Source organism: Salmo trutta, chromosome 8 (genome assembly GCF_901001165.1).
Source record: "Salmo trutta chromosome 8, fSalTru1.1, whole genome shotgun sequence".
In the NCBI taxonomy this organism is placed as follows: domain Eukaryota; kingdom Metazoa; phylum Chordata; class Actinopteri; order Salmoniformes; family Salmonidae; genus Salmo; species Salmo trutta.
Window position 1 is genome coordinate 9,297,240 of NC_042964.1, and position 26,573 is coordinate 9,323,812.

At 43.6% G+C, this 26,573-nt stretch overlaps 1 protein-coding gene across 2 annotated transcripts in view; it reads right to left on the reverse strand.

Annotated features, from left to right (window-relative positions):
• Positions 1 to 3,747: 3,747 nt before the first annotated feature.
• Positions 3,748 to 26,573, reverse strand: part of LOC115198145 (metastasis-associated protein MTA2) — a 29,832-nt gene continuing 7,006 nt past the window's right edge. The window contains exons 2-18 of one of the 2 annotated variants that reach the window (XM_029759870.1): positions 22,468 to 22,535; positions 19,196 to 19,289; positions 14,766 to 14,883; positions 13,857 to 13,920; positions 11,450 to 11,567; positions 10,660 to 10,762; positions 10,065 to 10,164; positions 8,693 to 8,881; positions 8,418 to 8,492; positions 8,196 to 8,254; positions 7,970 to 8,070; positions 7,678 to 7,817; positions 7,206 to 7,434; positions 7,015 to 7,104; positions 5,147 to 5,268; positions 4,659 to 4,801; positions 3,748 to 4,221 (exon numbers count right to left, since the gene is read on the reverse strand). In XM_029759870.1, coding sequence (XP_029615730.1) covers positions 4,068 to 4,221; positions 4,659 to 4,801; positions 5,147 to 5,268; positions 7,015 to 7,104; positions 7,206 to 7,434; positions 7,678 to 7,817; positions 7,970 to 8,070; positions 8,196 to 8,254; positions 8,418 to 8,492; positions 8,693 to 8,881; positions 10,065 to 10,164; positions 10,660 to 10,762; positions 11,450 to 11,567; positions 13,857 to 13,920; positions 14,766 to 14,883; positions 19,196 to 19,289; positions 22,468 to 22,535 — 1,967 coding nt within the window. In that variant the 3' untranslated portion in view covers positions 3,748 to 4,067. Of the gene's footprint in view, positions 4,222 to 4,658; positions 4,802 to 5,146; positions 5,269 to 7,014; positions 7,105 to 7,205; positions 7,435 to 7,677; positions 7,836 to 7,969; positions 8,071 to 8,195; positions 8,255 to 8,417; positions 8,493 to 8,692; positions 8,882 to 10,064; positions 10,165 to 10,659; positions 10,763 to 11,449; positions 11,568 to 13,856; positions 13,921 to 14,765; positions 14,884 to 19,195; positions 19,290 to 22,467; positions 22,536 to 26,573 lie in introns of both variants that reach the window. The other variant, XM_029759869.1, reaches the window with a different exon arrangement.

Here is a 26,573-nt window from a genome sequence, read left to right on the forward strand (position 1 = left end):
TCCTCTGTATTTTTAACTTGACCCAGTTCCTACTCCCGCCTTCCCTTTAAAACGACGATCAGCTGTGCAGCATTAAACGCCAGTAGGGCGTTCGAATCCACCAATCAGATGCAATGTAGCTGGTATTCGATTAGCAACGGCCAATGGCGTTGAGTCTCTGCGACAACGTTGCAGTTTTAGCGCCGGATGAAATGGTCCTTAGCAGGGGCGCAATAAACATATGCCAATTAATGCCCTGATTACTAACGTCAAGCCCATTGGGTACATAAACAATTATTCTGTTCTGCGTCAATTCACACCACAGTTGGAGGTCTACATCACACCTGAGTAATTTGTTAATTAAATGCTGTCTGTTAGGGGGGAATATAAACCTTTGTGTGGCATATAGGCTGTTTACACAGGCAGGCTAATTCTGATATTTTTGGTCTTTTGACCAATCAGATAAGATCTTTTGCCTATAATTATAGGGAAAAAATCAGAATTGGGCTGCCTGTGTGAATGCAGCCAATGTGTATTTATGACTGATCAAAGTATTACTCAGCTTAAACGTAATACAATAAATTGTTCTTGTTTGGCGGAACTAGTCTAAGGTCACAATATTTATTTTCTACAGAATCCAACACCATCGTGTGGCTCATATGTATTCCTCAAAATGTTCAATTGATAAAGGATATCATTAAATTTTTTAACTAGGCAAGTCAGTAATGAACAAATTCTTATTTACAATGACGGACTACACCGACCAAACCCGGACGACGCTGGGCCAATTGCGCGCCGCCCTATGGGACTCCCAATCACGGCCGGTTGCGATACAGCCTGAAATCGAACAAGGGTGTCTGTAGTGACGCCTCAAGCACTGAGAGGCAGTGCCTTAGACCACTGCCCCACTCGGGAGCCCGTTAATCATGCGTGTTTACATTAGACACTGACATCTAAGCAACATTGCATCATACACATCCAGAAAAAGCACACACCAGATAAATGTATAGGACCACAAAGAAAAAAAAAATCTTTATTTATTTTCTTATCAAGATACATTAAAAGGATACAGAGACATTGGAATAAAAAACACTTGAGAAAAACCATTAATTGTAGCATAATTCTCTCTCCAACATACAAAATTCTAACCCCCTCTACATCCCTCCCACCTGCTCTGATTTGCCCCCCCCCCCCTCCCCTCCCCCTCCTCCAAACCCACCCAATGGAGAGCAATGTTCACATGTACAGTATTTTAACCCTCTCCACAATATGGAGTAATTACAAGCCTTCTTCCCCAAAGATTTAATATAAAAAAACTACTTTTCATTAGGCCAAGTTTTTCTTTTTCAGATTGTTATTTTTTCACTAAGCATTTTAACACTTCAAATTGTTTTAGAAACATTACAAAAGCCCACATTGGGACCAAACTTGCTTATAAATCAGTCATTTCTACCCCCATACTGGCTGCCATTGTACACAGGGCCCGAGGGAGAAAGAGGAATTATAATATCCAATTAAGAATTAATTTAATCTAAACTCACCCTTTCTTCATAATAAACACAAAAGGGGAAAATAAAGATTCAAACCAAATCAACCCACAAGTAGAGACATCACTGGAGATTCCACTCCCATCATCAAAGACATGACTCCAGCACCCAAGCCAATACATATTGCTGCTTTAGTAACAACATTATCTGACAACAACCAGCTTGTAACATAATTTGCCAGTTTCATTCAAACCCAAGAGCCAAACAGTCCATTGTCATAATTGCTGTGGCCTAGTCTATGTTTGGGGGAGCTGAAGGCATATTTATTGGTACAGGTGACAATATGAACAGGGGCTGTCTAAGAATGGAGTTTTACACCTAGAATGTTTTTTTTTATGGCTCAATTCTGACTCCACTAAAACAAACCCATATTTTTCACAATAAGGACTTCAAAGACAACAGTATCTATTTTGCATGTCCCAAACAACTTTAAACCATCAGATCCACATCCAGAACCACCTTTGTTTGAATATCTTCCAAACCTACACAATATGAATCTCATCTACATCACCCTTTCCTAAACCCTTACTTTTCCCTCTCTCCTACCATAGTGTTGAAGACACAAGACCGCTGTACTTAAGCGGTTGCCTGACGACTCATCCTGAATTTAATTCCTCTGCTCTATCGATCGCTACATTCATTCAGTCTAAAACTGCCACCCTAGACGTTGCTTGTTTGACTTCAAAATGAGGGGTGTTAAACAAAACAAATCCATCAGTGATTGGATAGTCTAACCAATCAGTGTATCAGAGTTGACAACGTCAGCATGTAGGCAGGCTCTGGCCCAACTCATAGGTTTCTGGGACCAATCAGAACGGTCAGTATGTGTTTGCGTTCTAGAAATCGTTGGGGGAGGTAGGCAAATCCAGAATCATCGTGGAGAAGGAACGTCAGTTAGTGGGAACGATGTGGCCAGGAAACTCAAGCGGTCTTTCTCGGTCAAAACCAAAACGCACGCAAATGCATTACAGAGAAGGATCCCGACTGTCTCTCTCCAGATGGGTAAATAAATGGCTGTAAAAAGTGCGACAATCAAGTGATGGTAAACAAGACAGGACTCAAATTGATTGTGACGACAATCAACTAGAAAAACAGAACTCAACACCTAGAGGTTATGGGAGGGATTTGGGTGGAAAGCTGCTGATGTTAAAAAGACCCGGGGGTGTGTGGGGGGGGGGCAACAGAATTCATTTCCTCACTATCAAACCCTCAAACGTAACTTCTGATAGGATTGTGGAGAGATAGGGGGCAGGATCCGGTCTAATTTAGGTGTGGAGAGGGGGTGGGGCCTGATGTGATGGTGTAAGAGAAGACGGGTGTCTACAGTAGAATCTGACAAGTATCCTTGAAGGATGGGTCACACAAAGCACTACTGCAACCTCCCAGACCTGTGATGGAACAAGTGGGTGAATCCTTGATCAAAATAGACTTTCCCATAAACATGCTAAAAAAGTGCCCCACATAGCCCTCCCTATAGAATATGAATAACTAGAACTGACATTTAGTCAAATTGCTGTGGTTCTAGTATTTCTATTTCCACGGCCCTCCCACAACCACACCCCTACCAGTCCCCAAACAATTAGGTGTCAACCCCTCAAAATGCTGCTAATATTTACACAGATAAGAAAGGACCTGGAGGGAAAAAAATATTTAAGTGTGCTTAAATCACCATTATTTCAGGATGAGAAATATTTCTGATTTTAAATTACACAGTTAAAATTATTTGCCATTAAAAAAAGGGGAGCAAAAATAATTAAGCAAAAAGAGCCGGAATAAAATAGTAAAGCCCAAAGCCTAGTGCGTGTATGTGGGGGGTGTTGTGTCTGTGTATACACTCAGTGTACAAAACATTAAAAACACCTGCTCTTTCCATGACCAGGGGAGGCAATCAGGCCCCGAGGACTGGAGTTGCCCACCACTGACATAGACGGACCAGGTGAAAGCTATGATCCCTTATTGTTGTCACTTGTTAAATCCACTTTAAATCAGTGTAGATGAAGGGGGGGAGACAGGTTAAAGAAGGATTTCTAAGTCATGAGACAATTGAGACATGGATTGTGTATGTGTGCCATTCAGAAGGCGAATGGGCAAGACAAAATATTTAAGTGCCTTTGAACAGGGTATGGTAGTAGGTGCCAGGTGCACTGGTTTGAGTGTGTCAAGAACTGCAACGCTGCTGGGTTTGAGGCGTTCCTGAGGGCAAAACGGGGTGTTCCTAATATTTTGTACACTCAGTGTATGCGTAGTGTGTGTGTAAAGAATTGATGCCATGTACTAGATGTAATGCATACATGTGGGTGTCACTCGCGCGTGTGCGTGTGTGTGTGTGTGTGTGTGTGTGTGTGTGTGTGTGTGTGTGTGTACGCGCGCGCGTGTGTGTGCGTTTGTGTGCAGCAGCACGTCAGCTTTTGGGAGGTAACAGAACAGAAGACGAGATTTAAAAAATACGACGAGAGAAAACAACTACTGGTATGGGGTTGTGCTGCTACACTAGCAGGTTGGTGCACGGTGGTGTGCCCTCCCTGTTTCGCAGTGGGGGGGTTAGTCCTCCAGGACGATGGGCTCGCTGGTGCTGGAAGGCAGGATGGCTAGAGCCAGGGGCCGGGGAGGCAGGGGCAGCTTGACCCTGACGGGGAGGTGTGGTTTCCTGGCTGCCCGCCGCATCTCAGACTGGGTCAGGTGTTTCCTCAGAGCCCTGGAGGGGACAGAAATACACAGTGAATTATCTGTAAAACTCAGATCAACATTGGCACACCTAGAAGTCCAAGGCTGTATAAAACCTGTATAAAACACAGCCTGTATAAAACACAGCCTAATGTGCAGGTGCAAAGAAGAAAAACCTTCATCTTAAAACTAGTTAAATGCAATATTAAACATTCATCATTTTCGTTCTGTGCTTTTTGGTTGAGAAATCTACATAGTTCTATATTGAACACCTGACAAAGGGATCAATCAGGTCTATGGCAAACAATTCAGTGGGAGAATTTCTTTTGACTAAGATTGATCCCTTTGTCAGGTGTTCAATATAGAACTATGTAGATTTCTCAACCAAAAAGCACAGAAGGCGATTTGTGTCTTCCGGAGCTGACTGCTACTAAAGAGAAGAACAGACGCTCAGAGACCAGGACCTACCTGGTGTATTTAGTAGCAACAAAAACCACGGGGTTTGGCGCGTCTCCTTGGTTCACTTTCTGACGCTTGATCACTGACTGAGAGGTGGTCCTCATGCCTGATGTGAACGGCCTCCCATTGGTGGGGAACGGCAGTGCCAACGCCTGTGACCAATAAGAGAAGAACGGTGAGAGGTGTGTGTGTGTGTGTGTGTGTGTGTAGCCACTTGGCCCAAGCTGTGGTCATGCTGCTATGCTCAGCGGTGATGGAGAGAGACAGATGGTCAGTAGATCTCCCACTGTTACAGAGGAACCAGAACCAGCGCCAGTCTGTCCCTCTCTGCAGTCTGAGTAGACAGGGACATGAGTCACTACCCAAGGTTACAGTAAATGAGGCCGTCTATACCAAACAAGAACCTGTCAGTGTCAGATGTATGGATTGACAGACAGAGGAAGTAAAAATGGCGGTTGTGGTTTGTTTGTGAGCATGCGTGTGCGAGGAGTACTCACGCTGCTGTCAAAGGGCCTCTTCCCGAGCAGGGCCGATCCCCCGCGGGGCTGGTTGGCCTGGTTGCGGTTAATGGGGGTGGGGGTGCCTCTGGGGGCCTTCAGCTTGAGTGGAGCCTGGATGGCTGGAGAGAGGAAAGGAGAACTCCAATCAAAAACGAAGCCACTTAAAATAAAAGCGCATACCGCTTCATTATACAGTACCAGTCAAAAGTTTGGACATACCTACTCATTCCAGGGTTTTTCTTTATTTTTACTATTTTCTACATTTTAGAATAATAGTGAAGACATCAAAACTATGACATAACACATATGGAATCATGTAGTAACCAAAAAAGGTGTTAAATCAAAATATATTTTAGATTCTTCAAAGTAGCCTTGACTAGGTAGTCAGTCACCTGGAATACATTTCAATTAACAGGTGTGCCTTGTTACAAGTACATTTGTGGAATTTCTTTCCTTCTAATGCGTTTGAGCCAATCAGTTGTGTTGTGACAAGGTAGGGGTGGTATACAGAAGATAGCCCTATTTGGTAAAAGACCAAGTCTATATTATGTCAAGAACAGCTCAAATAAGCGAAGAGAAACGACAGTCCATCATTACTTTAAGACATGAAGGTCAGTCAAAGTGGGAAATTTCAAGAACTTTGAAAGTTTCTTCAAGTGCGGTTGCAAAAACCATCAAGCGCTATGATGAAACTGTCTCTCATGAGGACCGCCACAGGAAAGGAAGACCCAGAGTTACCTCTGCTGCAGAGGATACGTTCATTAGAGTTACCAGCCTCAGATTGCAGCTCAAATAAAATGCTACAGAGTTCAAGTGACAGACACATCTCAACATCAACTGTTCAGAGGAGACTGCGTGAATCAGGCCTTCATGGTCAAATTCCTGCAAAGAAACCACTACTAAAGGACACCAATAAGAATAACAGACTTGCTTGGGCCAAGAAACACAAGCAATGGACATTAGACAGGTGGAAATTTGTCCTTTGGTCTGATGAGTCAAAATGTGCGATTTTTGGTTCCAACCGCCGTGTCTTTGTGAGACGCAGAGTAGGTGAACGGATGATCTCCGAATGTATATTTCCCATCGTAAAGCATGGAGGAGGTGGTGGTGTGATGGTGCTTTGCTGGTGACACTGTCAGTGATTTACTTAGAATTCAAGGCACACTTAACCAGCATGACACCCACAGCATTTTGCAGCGATACACCATTCCATCTGGTTTGCGCTTAGTGTGACAATGATCCAAAACACACCTCCAGGCTGTGTAAGGGCTATTTGACCAAGAAGGAGAATGATGCAGTGCTGCATCAGATGACCTGGCCTCCACAATCACCCGACCTCAACCCAATTGAGATGGTTTGGGATGAGTTGGACTGCAGAGTGAAGGAAAAGCCTCCAACAAGTGCTCAGCATATGTGGGAACTCCTTCAAGACTGTTGGAAAAGCATCCCAGGTGAAGCTGGTTGAGAGAATGCCAAGAGTGTGCAAAGCTGCCATCAAGGCAAAGGGTGGCTACTTTGAAGAATTTAAAATCTAAAACATATTTTGATTTGTGTAACATTTTTGGGTTAATACATGATTCCATGTGTGTTATTTCGTAGTTTTGATGTCTTCACTATTATTCTACAATGTAGAAAATAGTAAAAACAAAGAAAGACCCTTGAATGAGTAGGTGACCAAACTTTTAACTGGTACTGTATTTCGACAGCTGGAGCATGAAAACGTAAACGCAATTCGGGGGAAAAAAACCACACACAAGTTATTTTAGTGTCCGTGCCAACCGTGGGTAAATACACACAGTGTCAGCAACGTAAGACCTCTCAGGATCTCAATGATCATTTCTTCTGTGATTGGACTGTTTTCTTACCCAGTTCCTTTACTATGGTGGCCAGCGGTGGTCGAGGGATGGAGCAGTTCTTTATAGGGGCCTTGGTCGCTTTAGGCAGCCTTATCATACCTGAGAAAAGAACACCATAAGCATTACAGAAAGTGTGTGTGTATATATATAAATAATGTGTGTGTGTGTGTGTGTGTGTTCATGCGTGTCCATCTACTCACACTCGGCCTTGACGGCATTGGCGTTGATGGAGGCGTAGGGGCGGCGTGCGGCGCTGCGGGGCTGCAGGATGTCGGTGCAGACGCGGCGGGCAATGCGCGTCAGCTTGGTGGTCTGCAGGATGAACGTCTGGCGGTTTTTGGCCAGCAGCTTGGCCCGCCCCCCACTAGTCGTGAACGGTGACAGGCCCTGCACTTCCTGGCGGGTCATGTGACCTCGGGGGGTTGACTCCTGAGGGGCCAAGAGTTAACATATCGTAATATCATGATTGAATATCTCAGTCTACATTGGCTTCCTCTCCTCTGCTGCAGCTGTAATGATCTGATAACACCGGCTAAGCCGCCAAGAATCCGGAAATTAAAATGATATTAACTCGCTCTTCCCTGTCCTATGCAGATAAAGGAAAGCTAGGCTATTAAGGTGCACCCAGTATTTCAGTGGTTTAGGGTAGCAGGTTAATAAAAGCAGACGTACTGAGCCAGATCTTGCGGCCCCCTCTAGCTGTGTGGGGGTCTTCAGGCCTCCGTACTTCTTCCAGTAGATCCAGCAGGATGCACACAGTCTGCACTGCATGTTGGGAGGACCCCACGCGTACCACTGGGCTGACTGGGCGGCTGCAACAGAGGGGAGATCTGTTAGATGTCCAGAAAAAGAAATACGTCAAAATCACCTACACTACACACATGGGATTGTTCACTACAGTTAGTCAGACAGACAATAGACCAGACACAAAACACAAACTAAAGTCGTATGGCAGAATACTCACTACGGCAGCTCTCACAGCTCAGTCCTTTCTGGAAGCCAGCGGCCCCGTTCATGCCAGGCTTGTTACCAGGAGCCATGATCTGGTTGGGGTTGGGCTTGGTGCTGGAGGTAGAGAGAGGTAGAGAGAGAGAGGTAGAGAGATAGAGAGAGAGAGTTGATGTGTTTAGTTACCGTGGTAATGATGGAGATTGTGCATTGGCTCTGCTGCAATTCAGACTGTTACTCACTAGGTGGGGATGTAAACCTGCTTCAGCTTGCTGTCTGCTTCCGCTGCCTTGAGTCGTTTCTGAAACAAACATACAATTCAATTTGCAAAGTAACAACAAGTAGCTCTGCTTGTGAAGACAATTCTGCATTATATATATATATATATATCACTTAAGCCAATGCATAGTATTATCTCATTGTTTCGTAAGAGTGTGGCTCAATGGCAGAGTGGTGTATTTTACCTGTTGAATGTAGCGGTCGGTGGTTTTCCACATGTAGTAGAACTGAACCACGCTGGCTAGTGACTTCCACGGTAACTGGGGACAACAGAGTCAGAACATCCTTCAACACCGACCAGATTAAAGCACATAGGATACAGTTAATATAGAGTGGTGTTCCGGAGGTGCGTTTTGAAACGGAGGAGGTACTTCTCTTTCTAGATTCAAAATATTTGACCTTACTGTTCCTTCTGAACACAAGCCAGATATCTATTAGTGGAATACGGGAGGACACTTACAAAGTCCTGGCGGATGTCGTTGAAGTCCTTGCCATACTTCTCCAGGGCCTCCTCGAACAGCATGGCCTCCGAGGCGCTCCACTCCTCCATCTCGTCACGGCAGAGCACGGGCCCGCCCTGCGGCACCAGCGTGGACATGGCCTTGGCCAGGTCGTAGCCGTTCTTCTGCAGGGTATCCATCGCATGGAACTAGAGGGGGAGAGCGGGGACCATTAGATATAGTGGTCATTTTAGACACAGGTTACCGTATTGAAATGTTTTAAAAATGTGAAATGACATTACATGGTAATAGAATGGTAAACTAGGTTTATTAGGTACAGCCATCACGTACTGGGTTGGACCCCCCTTTGCCTCCAGAACAGCCTGAAATATTTTTTTATTTAACTAGGCAAGTTAGTTAATAACAAATTCATATTTACAATGACGGCCAACACCGGCCAAACCCGGACGAAGCTGGACCAATTGTACGCCGCCCTATAAGACACCCAATCGCGGCCGGTTGTGATACAGCCTGGATTCGAACCAAGGTGTCTGTAGTGACGCCTCTAGCACTGAGATGCAGTGCCTTAGGTCCTGAGTGGCGCAGCGGTCTAATGTGTACCAGGAGAACATTCCCCAGCAGCCTGTACCGTTGACACCGGGCAGGATGGGGCCATGGACTCATGCTGCTTGCGCCAAACCCTGACTCTGACATCAGCATGACGTAACAGGAACCGGATTCGTCAGACCAGGTAATGTTTTTCCACTCCTCAAATTGTCCAGTGTTGGTGATCGCGTGCCCAATGGAAACGTTTCTTCTTGTTTTTAAGTGATAGGAGTAGAACCCTGTGTGGTCGTTTACTGTTTGTGGCGCGCCTGTTAGCTTGCACAATTCTTACCATTCTCCTTCGACCTCTCACCTCTCAGCTGTTTTCGTCCACAGGACTGAGTGGATGTTTTTAGTTTGTTGCACCATTCTCAGTAAACCCTAGACACTGTCGTGCGTGAAAAGCCCAGGAGGCCGGCCGTCTCTGAGATACTGGAGCTGGCGCGCCTGGCACCGATGATTATACCATGCTCAAAGTCGCTTAGGTCACTGGTTTTGCCCATTCTAACATTCAGTTGAACAGTAACTTAATGCTTCCATGCCTGTCTGTATGCTTTATATAGCAAGTCACAGCCACGTGACTCACCATCTGTAGGAATCAACCATTTTCATGAACGGGGTGGTGTACCTAATAAACTGCCCACTGAGTGTATAGTCCAATATAATGAATAACATTACATGTACTAATTAGGACAAGGTAGATGTCCATTGTTTTAAGAGTTATATGTAGAGCGCTTAGTGACTGTCTCGTCACCATGGGACATGGACAAAGTGTATGTGTCTCACCAGCGTGATGTCTCGGGAGGCGGCCGCAGCACTCATATGCAGGCTGGGTTGACGGATAGAGCTGCTGCAGTCCAGGGCTCGGGCAAACGTCCCCACAGCACTGGAACACACAACCATCAAATATCCTCATTAGAATCAAATGACAAACCCAGTACTGAAACAGACAAACTCCTAACTTATCAAGAACTAGCCAAAAATACCCTATCGAATGCGGTTTTGTAAATCAGTGTGAATTTTCACCATATGGCCACTAGATGGTGCTGCAGCTTGAGGTCGTTCCCTACATAATGTCGATTCCCTCCAAAAACAGACTTGGGCCCAAACATGCTGTATGTTGACTGGGGTCCTACTGCTTCTACACCGCTTAGGCAAGACCCTTCAAAGATGTCTTGAGAACACTGCAAAATCTCAATACACTAATATCAAGCTCAAAAAGGTCGACACTTTGCAACTCAAAGCCATCCAGTTTACGTTACTTCAGTTCAGAATGTGTTCCAAGCTCATGACAAGGCCCTGACAAGGACCTCCATAGCAACAGGGCGTAACCAGGGCAACGTGTGACAGATGGAGGGGGACAGGGCCAGGGGACACTCACCGAGCCACCACCAGAAACTGGTCGATCTGTGGGTCTTTGAGCTGGTTGTCGGGGTGCCACACCTTGACCTCCAGCTTCTCCTGAATACGGGTGTCTTCTTCCCCTGGGAGGGATGACACCAAGAGGACAACCATCAGACATGTTAACTAATGTTGCAGACAGACAGAGACACTGGTTGCGTGACCCACTATTTGGGAAACAAGAGAGAGAGAGACTTGAGAGGAGAGGCAATGGTGACATAAATTAACAGGAGAGAGATGAGTCAAGGAGAAATAGAAAAGGATGAACGAGAGCAGAAGGTGAGAGAGAGAAAACAACAAACTGGACAAGTATACATGTCTTGTCTGACCAGACTGAACTAGTGTCACAAGGGCACAAACAACCTTCACAAAATGGCAACCTTCAACTTAACACTGGCTAGGTTACACAAGGGAAGATAAAACAAGAGGGCAACATCTAACTAAACCAGAAGGAGGTGATGTCGTGTTCAGTGGGCAGAAAATTCAGTTCTCCAACAGGAACACAGATTCCCCTTTTCCATTCCAAAACATGACCGATTTCTCCCTACTCATGATTTACGATCCAATACAACTCAAATCATTTAGACAAGTGATGGATAGCAGACATTCTTCAAACCCAGCACTTTTAGAAATGGGGCCCAACTTAAATGTGTGTGTAGTCTGAGAGCACTATGATCACTATAATAGGCTGCAACCTGATAGGCCGGTGTAAAAGGTCAGAGTTCAGCCACCCAAACACCCCCCCCTTCTACACACAGACAGACACAGACCTTCGGCTAACTTGTCAGGGATCTCAGCCTGGTACTTGGAGCCCACCCGAATCTCTCCTTGGTCCGCCAGCAGGGTCTTCTGGACCGGGTCAAACACCAGCGAGTAGAAGAAACACTCCTGGAGCACAGAAAACAGAGGGAAGGACGGGGCTAGAGAATTTACATCGGGGATGGGCAACTGGCAGCCAGCCCCCCTTCTGACCAATTTCCACTCAGAAACTCAGTAATATAACTCTTAACTTACTGTTGAGAGTTAGAATAGCAAAACATATGGTTGTGCGCATAAGCAGTTTCTCTTTTGTCAGACACTGACAGTTATTCAATTAGCCCATGTCAGCTAACTTTAATTAAAATAAATAATTGGTAAGTTACTCTAGCCAGGGTTCATATACATTTTGAAAGATCAATTTCATTACTTTTCCCATGACCTCTAACCAAATGTTCATGATCAACAATAGCCGGCATCTCTATGCATGTATAAAAGTATGCGTATGCGTAATGTGGTATGGCTTTCTGATCCCATGTACCATCTGATGGCGTTGTGCAAGGCACTGAACCCCCCCCCCAAAAAAAAGTAGAACACCTGTTAGGCAACTGTATAAAACACACGGTCAACCCTCAGTCTGGAGAGCTTCTCTGCTCAAACACATCAGAGATAGTTCATCAAGGTCCGGTTGAGCCACTCATTTCTTTAAATGTGGTTAGTTAGAGGCGGACTGTAAGAAGAGACTATAGAACCATTAGCTCTCTTGGAGGATGGTGGACCACCCTTGATGAAGTACAACATTACAACCAAATACATTTTATGCCTTTTGAAATAACTTGCTCATTCAATATATCAAAAGATTAAATGGCTATGGAATGGCTACAAATATTTTTATTAAGCTGAAGCAAGCCCACAAACTTTCTTCAGGAAATGTACTTTCGAGTTTAGTCATATTTAGGCTCTCTTAGCTACCTAACAAGTGTTTACTTTGCAGGCTGGCTAGCATCTATCGCAGGGGTCGGCAACCTACAGCGCGGGTGAGATAATAAACGTCAAGTCAAGGCTTGGCAATCCACCCCCCAAAAAAATTAAAGTGTATTTTATTTTTTTGCGTGGCGTGCTAAGCCTTGGTTTGATGATTATTATCTCACTTATTTTTGGCAATACGTTATTTGGTATAAACTGGAGAAAATAATTGAAATTGCAGGCATTGGATTCAAAATTGCATTGGTATTCACTGCAATGTTGTAGTTCCCAAGGTATGTTAATCCTGATAAGCCAATGGGCTTTCAAAATTTTGCAGGCGTTTCATATTATTAGTTCTGTGCAAGACGACCCACCTCGCCTCTCTCGCCTAATTCAAAACCATGGCAACACTGAAGATGAGATTCGTTTTCACATGCCAAGCAGCTAGCAAGCCTTTTTTTTGTTATTTAAAAAAGTTCAGGACACAAAATGTCAAAGGAAAATAAGGCAGATGTCCAGTCATGTATTGCTTCTTGGACAAAGGATTATGGATTCGTAAAACTGTTGTTTGTCGGACATCAAGTGTACGGCGTCATTTTGAAACGAGACACGAGGAAAAAGTTCAGGGTGAGGCGGACAATCCTGAAGGAATCAAGAGGGCCGTGTCCAGGTATGAAAAGCAAAGCAGTGTGTTTACAAATCTACATGCAGTCAAAGATCAAGCTACAGAGGGGAGCTAGAGTTGAGCAGTGCATTCCTAAACATGGAAAAGCATTTACTAAATGGGGAATATATCAAGGAGGCTTTCCTCAGTAGTTCGCAGGCTTTATTTGATGGATTGCCTAACAAAGACACAATCATCTCAAAGATAAAAGACGCCTGTGTTTGCCAGAACTGTTGAAAAGGCGCGTTACCGAGATGGTTGAAAATGTAAAGGAACAGCAAACTGTACCGTTAAAAGATGCCCCTGTGTGGATGTGAATGACATTCCATGATACTGTGACTCAGAGCAGGTACATGAGGAGCGTGGCCTAAAACCCATGCATTGTACTACTTAAGGGAAAGATGTGGCAAAAGCCATCGCAGGTCATTTTTAGGAGAGAGGTGTTGATATTATAGCCATATTGGCTATTACAACTGACAATGGCCCCGCTATGGTTGGGAAACAAAGGATTCACAGAGCTGATTTTAGATCAGATTGTCACATTCACCAGGAGAATCTGTGTTCCAAGATCAAGCCCGTGGTGCTAAATGGACAGCGCCTACACAAACAAGGATGCTGATCCCTGATTTACACCGTCACTCAATGCTTCAGTACCTAGAGTACTCATTTCTCCTTGTGTTTTACAGTCCTTGCGCAAAGAGTAATACAAATATATTTGGGGGGGGATGCAAATATTTTGGAATAAATCCTTAGTGTCCAGTTTGCCTCATTGTAAAAGAAGTGAAGCTCACCTCTTTCTCCAAGTATCCGGCGAGGACGTCTGTTTCGTTGAGGAGTGTAACGTTACATTTCCCCCTGGGGAGAGAGAGAGGGGTGACCGGGGAAGAGCAATCAGAGGTCAATAAGGTACCATGCAATACACACTATTTATCTGAACTGACCTGCACCAATCCTCACTACTGTAATATATCCCAAATAAGGCATTGGAAAACAAAATAAATGTCTGTGGAAATGCTGTAAATGAACAAGTTACAAATATTGAAGAAGATTTCAACACAATTGAAGTATTTCTACATTTATAACCCCTCAACTTATTTTGAGATGGAGAGCCTGAACTGTGATGGTTCATGTTACGAAGGGACAGTTTGAACACATTCCTGGCTTAATGTTTATGAATAGCCCATAGATAAGTTTAGGTGGGAAGGCCAAGAGACCAGAGGTGGCAGAACGGAGTACTCTGGTTGAGGTGTAGGGTTTGAGGATAGCTTGAAGGTAGGGAGGGGCATGGTAGTTGCTCCATAGGCAAGTACCATGGTCTTGTAGTGGATACGAGCTTCGACTGGAAGCCAGTGGAGTGTGCGGAGGAGTGGGGTGACATGGGAGAACACCAGGCGGGCTGCGGTGTTCTGGACAAGTTGCAGGGGTTTGATGGCATGAGTGGCGAACCCAGCCAACAACAAATTGCACTAGTCCAGACAGAGGGGTCGAGTGTTGGTTCTCTGGCCATTTTAAAGTCAGAGGGGACGCAGCCAGTGGTCATGGATGAGTTGATGAGGGAAGTCAGGAATGGACATATCAGTCCTGTCATATGACACTATATTCTGTCAGGGTTGAACTGGTTCAATGGCAGAACTCTTGTTTGCAGCTACTGCTATGTGGTGAGTCTACGCCTCAGGACACAAACGCTCTCTCTCGATTACCTTATGTGAGTGGCTGGTAAAGACTCAAACTGCCGAGAGAGGAAGAGTTCTCTGTGTTTCAGCTGGTGTTTCTGCTGTTCAGACACTGTGGGCTGCTTGGACTCCTCCTCAAAGTCTCCTATGAAAACACACACAAAAACAAAATGAGCAACAAAGCACACTTTCCAATTATATGGGCTCTAATAATTTTGATCAGGGTATGATCAAATCAATTCACATCAATATAACTGATTGATAATTGTGGCTATGGGGATGAAGATCCCGGTTTACTTTTATTTGTATAATTTTTTTAATATATATATTTTTATTGAGAAATAAACATTTGATGGATTACAGTAAAAGGGATAAATCTGAGAAAGTGAGTGGCAGAACAGAGGATCGAACAGCTGCCTCCAGGGACATATGTTGACTCATCCTAAACTCCCATTTGTGGCCGAAGCATAAATTGGAGGGAAAAAAATGGGGGGGGAACACACTTCAAAAACCCCACCTCAAACTTGTGTATCTCAAGCAGACCGTTTATAAAAATACAATAAAAAGATTGCCATTTCCTCACAGAGGATGACGTCATCCTCCTGAGGAGGATGAGCTGCCCAATCAGGGGTACGCCCACACCATTCCGACACAGAAAATCTGCTTTTTAACAAACTTAAGTACCATTTTTTGGAAGGAAAACTACTTCACTTACATTTTATTAATTATAGGTCACATTTCATAGAAATCTGGAAATGCTAGACAGTTACCTTAAGTCTGTCCAGCAGACTTTAAAAAAATAATAACCTTTTGACCCCCCCACGTTTTGTTACATTACAGCCTTAGTCTAAAAAAAATATATACAATTTTTTATCTACAGACAATAACTCATTAGGACAAAGCAAAAACAGGTTTTTTGAAATGTTAGCTAACTTATTAACAATAAAAAACCTGAAATATGACGTTTACATAAATATTCAGACTCATTACAGACCCTAGTACTTTGTCGAATAACTTTTGGTAGCGATTACAGCCTTGAGTATGACGCTACAAGCTTGGCACACCTGTATTTGGGGAGTTTTTCCTATTCTTCTCTGCAGATCCTCAAGCTCTGTCAGGTTGGATGGGGAGCGTAGCTGGACAGCTATTTTCAGATCTCTTCAGAGATGTTCGATCAGCTTCAAGTCCAGGCTCTGGCTGGGCCACTCAAGGACATTCAAAGATTTGCCACTCCTGCATTGTCTTGGCTGTGTGCTTAGGGTCATTGTCCTGTTGGAAGGTGAACCTTCGCCCCAGTCTGAGGTCTTGTGCAGGTTTTCATCAAGGATCTCTCTGCACTTTGCTCCGTTTATCTTTGCCTCGATCCTGACTGCCACCACCATGCTTCACCGTAGGGATGGTGCCAGGTTTCCTCCAGACGTGACACTTGACAACCAGGACAAAGAGTTCAACCTTGGTTTCATCAGACCAGAGAATCTTGTTTCTCATGGTCTGACTCCTTTAGGTACCTTTCCTTCGACCTCATGGCTTGGTTTTTGCTCTGACAACTGTGGGACCTTATATAGACAGGTGTATGCCTTTCCAAATCCATGTCCAATCAAGTTGTAGAAACATCAAGGATAATCAATGGAAACAGGATGCACCTGAGCTCAATTTCGAGTCTCATAGCAAAGGGTCTGAATACTTAAGGTAAATGAGGTGTATTTTTTTTTACATTTGCAAAAAAATCTTAAAACCTTGTTTTTTGCTTTGTCATTATTGGGTATTGTGTGTAGACTGAGGACAAACAATTATTTAATCAATTTTAGCATAAGTCTGTAACGTAACAAAATGTGGAAAAAGGGAAGGGGTCTGGTACTGTATCTTGTACCGGCCCCTACTACATAAGTGTAACCAATACGACCATGAACATCATTTCCTACTCGGAAGGACAAACTATTCCTGTCTATTCTAGGGACTGACCTAGTATGCCCTTACAATGTAAAAAAAAATGACTGCATATAGCCTTTATGATCTGGCAGGCTAAAATGAGTCCATGCTGATAAAGAAACATTGATTTTCCTCATACGGAAGACAGTTTTGCCTTGTGTTACACTACTAGATTGTACATTCCTACATTTCAGGAGGGTGAGTCAGTAATGTGTGTGAGGTGGCGGGGGTGGTGAATTGAGCGGGGAGAGAGCACTGGGCAGGACTATCTCTCGATCTCCACGGACTCCGCCCCTGCACTCAGCCAAAGGAAACCCTGTCAGTGGTAGAGAGAGGGGACGGGACCTCAGACCACACCCCTTTCTGTTAACCCCTCCTGCCATCCCTCAACCCCCCTCCTCCACCATCACCCCCTCCCTTGTCCGGCGAGACCCTGCCAGACTAAGTGGGAAACCCTGTGCACCAAACCTGAGGCGCCCATCCCCCCCATTATCTACCCCCACCCACACACACACACACACACACACACACACGTAAAAAAGAAACGCATACTGTACACACACAGAGACAGGAGGGACACACAAACGGGCAGAGCAGCGCACGCGCTCTCTCTCTCCCTGCACACAGTCTCTCACATACACTCTTCCCTGACAAAGACACAAGGCAAGTCAGAGTTAACCCGTTGCTTGCCGCAGCCCTGTGGGACACATCAAGGGCCTTTTGTTCTGAGCAGTGTGCCTGGGCCGGAGGATAGGCAGAGAGGGAGGGGTGCAGGGGGCTGCACTCAGATGAGAGGGGGTGTTGCGGGGGGCAGGAGGGGGTCTGGTGGGAGAGGAGAAAGAAGCCCTGGTCCTGTATAACAGGACAGTGCCAAAGCAGTGGCTCGTGCTGCCGAGTGGGAGGCTGGAATACAGGCATTTTGTTTTGGGGCGCCAGAGCCAAAACGCAGGAGAGGGAGACCAAAGACGTAGAGTAGCGTAACGGCCGACAGCGGGTGTATATACAAGAGCATGCCAGACCAGAGCATGCCAGACCAGAGCGGACCAGGCAGCGAGGCCAGACCAGATGTTGAAGGTTGACTGGGGCTAGACTGGACACGGTCGGTACGCCGGACCAGTTGTGGCCGTTTATCTGGAACACAACCTCAGCCTCCTCCTCTCTCCCAGGCTCATAGACTGGTTCCAGCCAGTTTGAGGGCCCTCTGTCTGTTTTTCTGCTGACCTCCAGGGGAGGGTAGATGGAATAGCTCCGCAGCACACAGGCCACAGGGCCAGTTAACGCGAACACACCGCGGTGACATAACCACACGGCTAGCAGAGCTCCAGGGCTGAGAGGCAGGAGAGGAGATCACCCACCTCGCTCCTCCTGGCCATGCCTGCCTCCTACTGGACCGACTATTGTCACTAAACAGCCACAGACAGGACCAATGTTTTACTTCACAGCAGAAGCTCTTATCCAGAGTGACTTTAGTGAAACCAAACTGGAGATATTGTTCACAGGTACCTCACATAATAAAAAAATATCAACATTCTATCCAAATAGTCTAATAAATTCAGCTATGTTCATCATCATTACATACAGTACTAAGTACTATAAAATTGCATTCCACGTCGATGGAGAATGCATCCATTTTGAGGTGTGGATCGGAGTGTCTTTTGTCTGGAGCACTGAATGCAGCCCACCATGTTAGAGGTGTGTGTGTGTGTGTGAGAGAGAGAATCCAAGGAGAACTCTCAGTCATCGGTGTGTCATTAGCATCACCTAACTACCTCGGCACCCGCTTCGCTCCCCCTCCACCTCTCCATCCCTCCTCTCTCTACCCCTTCACCGCCAACTCTCTGCACCAGGTCACTTCAGTGAGATACCTTGACTGTGTGTGATTTAAACACTGACTCTCAAACCAATAGCCAGACACTATTAGTCCTACTACAACAAACAAGTACAGTATGATTCACGATAGAAACAAAAACTAATTTTCCCTTCTCCATAGAGAATGAATCCTATATCAGTATCCACTTCCTACTAAAAGCTGCAGTGGAACAGCACCATGCACAGTCTCTCACACACAGTTGTGCTTCAGAAGGAGACTGAGGGTGTGTCCCAAACGGTACCCTATTCCATAGATGGGTCAAAAGTAGCACACTAAGACCAAAAGGATCTGGTCAAAAGTAGTGCACTAAATAGGGAATAGGGTACCGTTTGGGACGCAATCGGAGCATCCCTCTACTTAGAGAGCCAATTGCCTGCTGGTAGTGCAGAGGGAGATGCCAATCTGATTGGAACACAAAACAGTACTCATATCCTGGATGGAAATAATAAACTGGTTTATGAAAGAGGATGTTTCGTCTAGACTAATAATGCTCTTCAATAACTTTACAGAGAGCATAGACTACACAGCATTAGTTTAGCATAGAGATAAGAATTAGCCCACTCTCAAGCAGTATGTATTAGAAAGCAGTGACGGAACAGAGTTGTGATGGACTAAGAGAGAGACTGAAGTAGACAGGTAGACAGACGGTTGTACTCACTCGCGTTGCTGTCGGCCAGAGTGTTGAGGTTGCCCGAGATGTCCCTCCTCCGGAACAGACACACCACCTTGGCTTCCACGTTCCCATTGGCCGTCTGAGAGAGACGTGACAAGAGCGGTCAATTACTAAATCGGGCGGCACTTCCAAAATTGCCTTTCTTGAATATTTGTCTTTCTTATTCCCATGAGTGATCAAAACAAATCTCAGGCTCTCGTCTCTCTGCAGCAGACATATAACAGTAGTGAGCAATGTGTGGAAAAATTGCAATAAAATCACGTTATCGAAACATAACACATATAGAATCGCAATACATATCGTATCATATCAGCACCGAAGTATCATGATAACATCATATCGTGAGGTCCTTGGCAATTCCCAGCCTGACATGAAATGGCAGCCTCAATGAAGCTCTGGACAAAAGTAGTGCACTAGATAGGGAACAGGATGCCATTTCTGATGCATCCTCAGTCACAATAAGAAAGAAAGACACAGACAGACAGACAGACAGACAGACAGACAGACAGACAGACAGACAGACAGACAGACAGACAGACAGACAGACAGACAGACAGACAGACTCATTCAAGGGTTTTTCTTTATTTTTACTATTTTCTACATTGTAGAATAATAGTGAAGACGTCAAAACTATGAAATAACACATATGGAATCATGTAGTAACCAAAAAGGTGTTATTAAACAAATCAAAATATCTTATATTTGAGATTACTCAAAGCAGCCAACCTTTGCCTTGATGACAGCTTTGCACACTTGGCATTCTCTCAAACAGCTTCATAAGGTAGTCACCTGGCATGCATTTCAATTAACAGGTGTGCCTTGTTCAAAGTTAATTTGTGGAATTGATTTCCTTCTTAATGCGTTTGAGCCAATCAGTTGTGTTGTGACAAGGTAGGGGGGTATACAGAAGATGGTCTTTTACCAAATAGGGCTAAGTCCAAATTATGGCAAGTAAAGCTCAAATAAGCAAAGAGAAACAACAGTCCATCATTACTTTAAGACATGAAGGTCAGTCAATCCGGAACATTTCAAGAACAGTTGCAAAAACCATCAAGCACGATGATGAAACTGGCTCTCATGAGGACCGCCACAGGAAAGGAAGACCCAGAGTTACCTCTGCTGCAGAGGACAAGATAATTAGTTACCAGCCTCAGAAATTGCTTCACAGAGTTCAAGTAACAGAAACATCAACTGTTCAGAGGAGACTGCGTGAATCAGGCTTTGGTCAAACTGCTGCAAAGAAGTGACAGAGTGTTGCATCAGATGACCTGGCCTCCACAATCAACCGACCTCAACCCAATTGAGATGTTTTGGGATGAGTTGGACCGCAGAGTAAAGGAAAAGCAGCCAACAAGTGCTCAGAATATGTGGAAACTCCTTCAAGACTGTTGGAAAAGCATTCCAGGTGAAGCTGGTTGAGAGAATACCAAGAGTGTGCAAAGTTGTCATCAAGGCTACTTTAAAGAATCTAAAATAAATATACTTTGATTTGTTTCAACACTTGTTGGGTTACTACATGATTCCATATGTGTGTGTGTGTGTGTGTGTGTGTGTGTGTGTGTGTGTGTGTGTGTGTGTGTGTGTGTGTATGTATATATATATATATATATATATATATATATATATATATATATATATATATATATATATATATATATATATATATATATATATATATATATATATATATATATATATATATATATATATATATATATATATATATATATATATATATATATATATATGTGTGTGTATATATATATATATATATATACACACACACATACATACATACACACACACAGTTGAAGTCGGAAGTTTACATACACTTAGGTTGGAGTCATTAAAATTCATTTTTCAACCACTCCACAAATTTCTTGTTTACAAACTATACTTTTGGCAAGTCGGTTAGGACATCTACTTTGTGCATGACAAGTAATTTTTCCAACATTTGTTTACAGACAGATTATTTCACTTATAATTCACTGTATCACAATTCCAGTTGGTCAGAAGTTTACATACACAAAGTTGCCTGTGCCTTTAAACAGCTTGGAAAGATCGTACTTTTTGGAGAAATGTCCTCTGGTCTGATGAAACAAAATAGAACTGTTTGGCCATAATGACCATCGTTATGTTTGGAGGAAAAAGGGGGAGGCTTGCAAGCTGAAGAACACCATCCCAACCGTGAAGCACGGGGGTGGCAGCATCATGTTGTGGGGGTGCTTTGCTGCAGGAGGGACGGGTGCACTTCACAAAATAGATGGCATCATGAGGGAGGAAAATTATGTGGATATAATGAAACAACATCTCAAGACATCAGTCAGGAAGTTAAAGCTTGGTCGCAAATCAGTCTTCCAAATGGACAATGACCCCAAGCATACTTCCAAAGTTGTGGCAAAATGGACAACAAAGTCAAGGTATTGGAGTGGCCATCAAAGCCCTGACCTTAATCCCATAGAAAATGTGTGGGTAGAACTGAAAAAGTGTGTGCGAGCAAGGAGGCCTACAAACCTGACTCAGTTAAATCAGCTCTGTCAGGAGGAACAGGTAAAAATTCTCCCAACTTATTGTGGGAAGCTTGTGGAAGGCTACCCGAAACGTTTGACCCAAGTTAAACAATTTAAAGGCAATGCTACCAAATACTTATTGAGTGAATGTAAACTTCTGACCCACTGGGAATTTGATGAAAGAAATAAAAGCTGAAATAAATCATTCTCTCTACTATTATTCTGACATTTCACATTCTTAAAATAAAGTGGTGATCCCAACTAACCTAAAACAGGGAATTTTTACTAGGATTAAATGTCAGGAATTGTGAAAAACTGAGTTTAAACGTATTTGGCTAAGGTGTATGTAAACTTCTGACTTTAACTGTATAGTATATTATTCTCCTCCTCCTCTACTTCCACTAGATTGAGTTTTCATAGTGGTGTTCGCCACAAACCCTTCAGTTTAAGTGTTACATAAATGAGCTTAATCCTTTGACTGGGAAACAAGCATGTGCCATACGCCGCTACACTACTGCTACAGCCAGCCACGTTATGTAATGGCTCTTGTACCAGCATCTTGTCACTACTGTCTGTGTGTGTGTGTTACCACCAGCATCATCCCAGGATATGAGTGGGTTACAGACAGACTGGCTATAAGGTCAGATATGATAACCTTTACAAAGGGGTTGTCAACGTCAGCAAGATTTTTTTATGTAAACGCACCAAATCAGAGGTTAGATGTGAAGGACCGATTATTCCACCAACCTTGTTGAGCTCTTCTATTCTGCGGATCAGGTAAGGGTTGCTGGAGGAATTCTCAAAGTACACGTAATCTGAAAGGGAAAGAGAAAGTAGAAATGATCAAACAGAAACAAAACAGAAACAAATCTGTATCATGTCAATTCAGTGTGTGGGTCTTTGAACTTGATCTCTTCGGTTACTGTAACATGTTCAAAGGAAAACCCTTGTTGTGGTTACTAACATGACTAAGAGGAACCCACTACCCACCACAGTAATGACATCACGCAGGCAGGCTTTGGCCAGGCAAAATCAATCCAGCAAAAATGGCGACTGGTGCTGGGTAGGGAGAGCGAATAGCTTCGCACAACACGTCCCGTCTGTGCGTCTTCCATTTCAAAAGACTAGTGAGGTAATATCCACTCGGATATCCCAGGATACCTCATAACATGATTGGTGATTGCATGCGAGGTCTAGGAATTTAATTCCCTCACTTCTCAGAATACAGCTAGCTACATTATGAGAGATGTTTGTGTGACTAAAAAAAGTGACCAAAAATGAGACTTCCACTCAATGAACTAAGCTCTAAGCCTTTACCTACAGAGACAGTGGGACACTGTCTCTTTCACACAGCCCATTGATAGTTCATCCAGGGTCAACAGTACTAACCAGTGCCTGTACATAGCCTCGATACTGTTATTATTCACTGTCTTTTTACTGTCATTTCCGTACTTATCTATTGTTCACCTAATACCTATTTTTTACTTAAAAATAGCCCTGTTGGTAAGGGCCTGTAAGTAAGCATTTCACCTGTTGTATCGGGCGCACGTGACAAATAAACTTTGATTTGACCAACACTGAATATTCCATTCAAAAGACTGGCTGCAGTGTCATCAGAGGCCTGGGTAAATTCCTCAGCGGACACAAGCTAACTAAAGATTGTAGCTACTACTAGGCCTTCACACTGGCTAGGATGGATTTATTTTCAAATGGCACAGCCTAAATGCCACTTTATATAATGTTTACATACCCTACATTACTCATCTTATATGTATATACTGTACTCTATACCATCTACTGCATCTTGCCAATGCCGTTCGGCCATCGCGCATCCATATATTTATATGTACATATTCTTATTCATTCCTTTACACTTGTGTGTATAAGGTAGTTGTTGTGAAATTGTTAGATTACTTGTTAGATATTACTGCATGGTCGGAACTAGAAGCACAAGCATTTCGCTACACTCGCATTAACATCTGCTAACCATGTGTATGTGACCAATAAAATTTGATTTTGATTTGATTTAAATACTAGGCTAACCAATGTTTGACCAAGGAGGAGAAGTCAGTTATTCCAGAGTTGCTGAAGTGATAATGAATTAACCATAGTAGGTAGGATGTTATTCATTTCAAATCACTTCCAAGACAACACAAAAATAGGTTTGCTGTGTGCCTGCACTATTATAGGCCTAGCCTACAACTAAGGTCTAGGTTACAATATCAAACCTTAACCCACCATAACGGCTTCCTCGCCAGTTATATGGCATGATGCATGATATTTTGCCCCATGTGACCAATATTTTGGTTCTAGCAGTATTTTAGGGGTCATTCGCAGGTCACAGCAAAGGCCACTGGGCCTGTACCATATCTTTCAGCTAAATGACTGTCCTGACTAATCAAAAGCTCTGTTCAACACATTTACAAAACACAAGCAAATATACATGATAACTGGTGATGACATACTTGGGTTGGGCGATGTCAGGAATGACACATCCTCCCATCGACCTGTCCAAACATCTTTGAAATAGTTTTTTTTTTTTTTATTTTTTTTTAAATCCAGGGCTTGGGAAGCGCATCGTTACCTAGCAACGCAGTAAACAATCTGGCTATATAGAGAAAATGAATTGTGGGGAATATACATTTAATTTAAGGTTAGGCATAACGTTAGAAATGTGGTTAGGGTGGAGGTTAGGGTTAGGTTTAAAAGCAGATTTTAATTAGAGAAGAATTGAAGAAATAGGCGGGGTTCATGACTGTGGTAACTAGTGACGACCCTGTGTCATGCACAAACCTCCCGATTAGAGTACAATGTGGAAATCATGTTGTTTTCTTGTGTGCAAATAAACAAATATAAACCAAATCATATGGCAATGTAGTACCCGACACCTTAGAACGGTGATTTGTAACCCCTCATCGTAGGCCTACTGTTTGACACGAAACCCTTTCAAACGGTGATTTCTGACAATTTCCACTGAGACCGAGTGCGCATGTTCACCATAAAAGACATCCCTGGGCAGTCTACTTGGGAGAGCGACGTAAACCTGTCCCGCTGGGCGCAACAGTGGGCCAGCGCAGAGCTCACATCCTACCCACTCGAAGATGTCATTGGAGGATCTAATGTCCCACTCATGGTGGAGAGCGAATGAGGGTCACTTTGCTCTCTGGGCCAACGTCGCCAGCAAATAGGCCTTCCGCTGCATCTGTGCAACAAGCCTTCCGTCTTATTGTGTTTTCAGTACAGCAGGCAATAGGTTACTGGTTGTTACCCCACTCCACAGTCTATTAAAGCCAGAAAAGGTGAACATGCTTGTGTTCCTTGTCAGAAACCTTTTAGGTAAGATATAATGAAAAGGAAAATAGGCCGAATATTTCTTCATTGCAGTTATTTGTTGAATTTTCAAAACCTATTCACAGATGCGTCTTATTTCAAAAGAAATGTAGCTCAGGCCTAGGCTAAAATATTATGTTAAGTGTGCCTTGAAATACTTACTTGCACTCATTTATTTGGTTAATTTCGTACATAGGCTATTTGGTTTACTTTATTTGGGCCCATTTTGTAATATGTAGCCTATCCAAATGTGGGTTATTGTTTTTATAGCCATATTGTTTGGAATGCCTAAAGGCAACTACGAATATGTTCAATAGGCTGGTTCGGCTGGTTCGTTTTTATATAGGTTCATTCGTTATTCAGGTGTTATGTTATAACAAAATGTGTACACACACACACACACACACACACACACACACACACACACACACACACACTACCTGTCAAAAGTTTGGACACGCCTACTCATTCCAGAGTTTCTTTATTTGTACTATTTTCTACATTATAGATTACTAGTGAAGACATCAAAACTATGACATAACACATATGGAATCATGTAGTAACCAAAAAGTGTTAAACAAATCAAATATATCTTAGATTCTTCAAAGTAGCCACCCTTTGCCTTGATGACAGCTTTGCACACTTGGCTCTCTCTCAACCAGCTTCACCTGGAGTGCTTTTCCAACAGTCTGTTGAAAAACAAATGATAGTGGGACTAAGCACAAACCAGATGGGATGGCGTATCACTGCAGAAAACTGTGGTAGCCATGCTGGTTAAGTGTACCTTGAATTCTAAATATATCACAGACAGTGTCACCAGCAAAGCACCGCCACACCTCCTCCTCCATGCTTCACGGTGGGAACCACACATGAGGAGAAATAGTAGTATGAATAAATTCATCAAAATAATGTTTTCAATAAAAATATATCAATCATTATTTGAATATGTTGGTAACCCGTTGTATAAAAAGTGATAATGCCCTCGAAACTGGTGTTTGGAGGATATATTGGCACTGTTTGCCGGCCCTTGACTTCGTTTCAGGCCTAACAACACCCGTGCCAATATATCCTCCAAACACAGGCTTCTTGGGCATTATCACTTAGATGCATCATACCCATTCTATAAAGGGGGGGGGGGGGTTGGTTGGCGTGGCAGCACATTTCTCGCGCTACTACAAGGAGAAGTCCTATGCTGTCTGTCTCAACACTTAAGAGAAAGAGGTCCCCTATTTTCTTTCCCTTCAACAATTCATCCCTCTTTCTCCACACTCATCCATGTTCTAGGCTCTCCATCATGCCCCGTGTCCTCCTTCTTTGTGCTACGGGGGCTCCTTGCCTGCCTGAATCAGTGAGAGACAGTAGGCTGAAGCGGTGCCTCGCGGATCAATGGCCCAGGGAGAGGGGTTTTTTGAAGAGGAATGGGGAACACAGTCTGAGAAGACAACCTCAGCTCAGATACTTTGTCAGCATTAACCAGATGTCTATGATGTTCATTTTTTAGGTTTTTATATAAAAATATATCA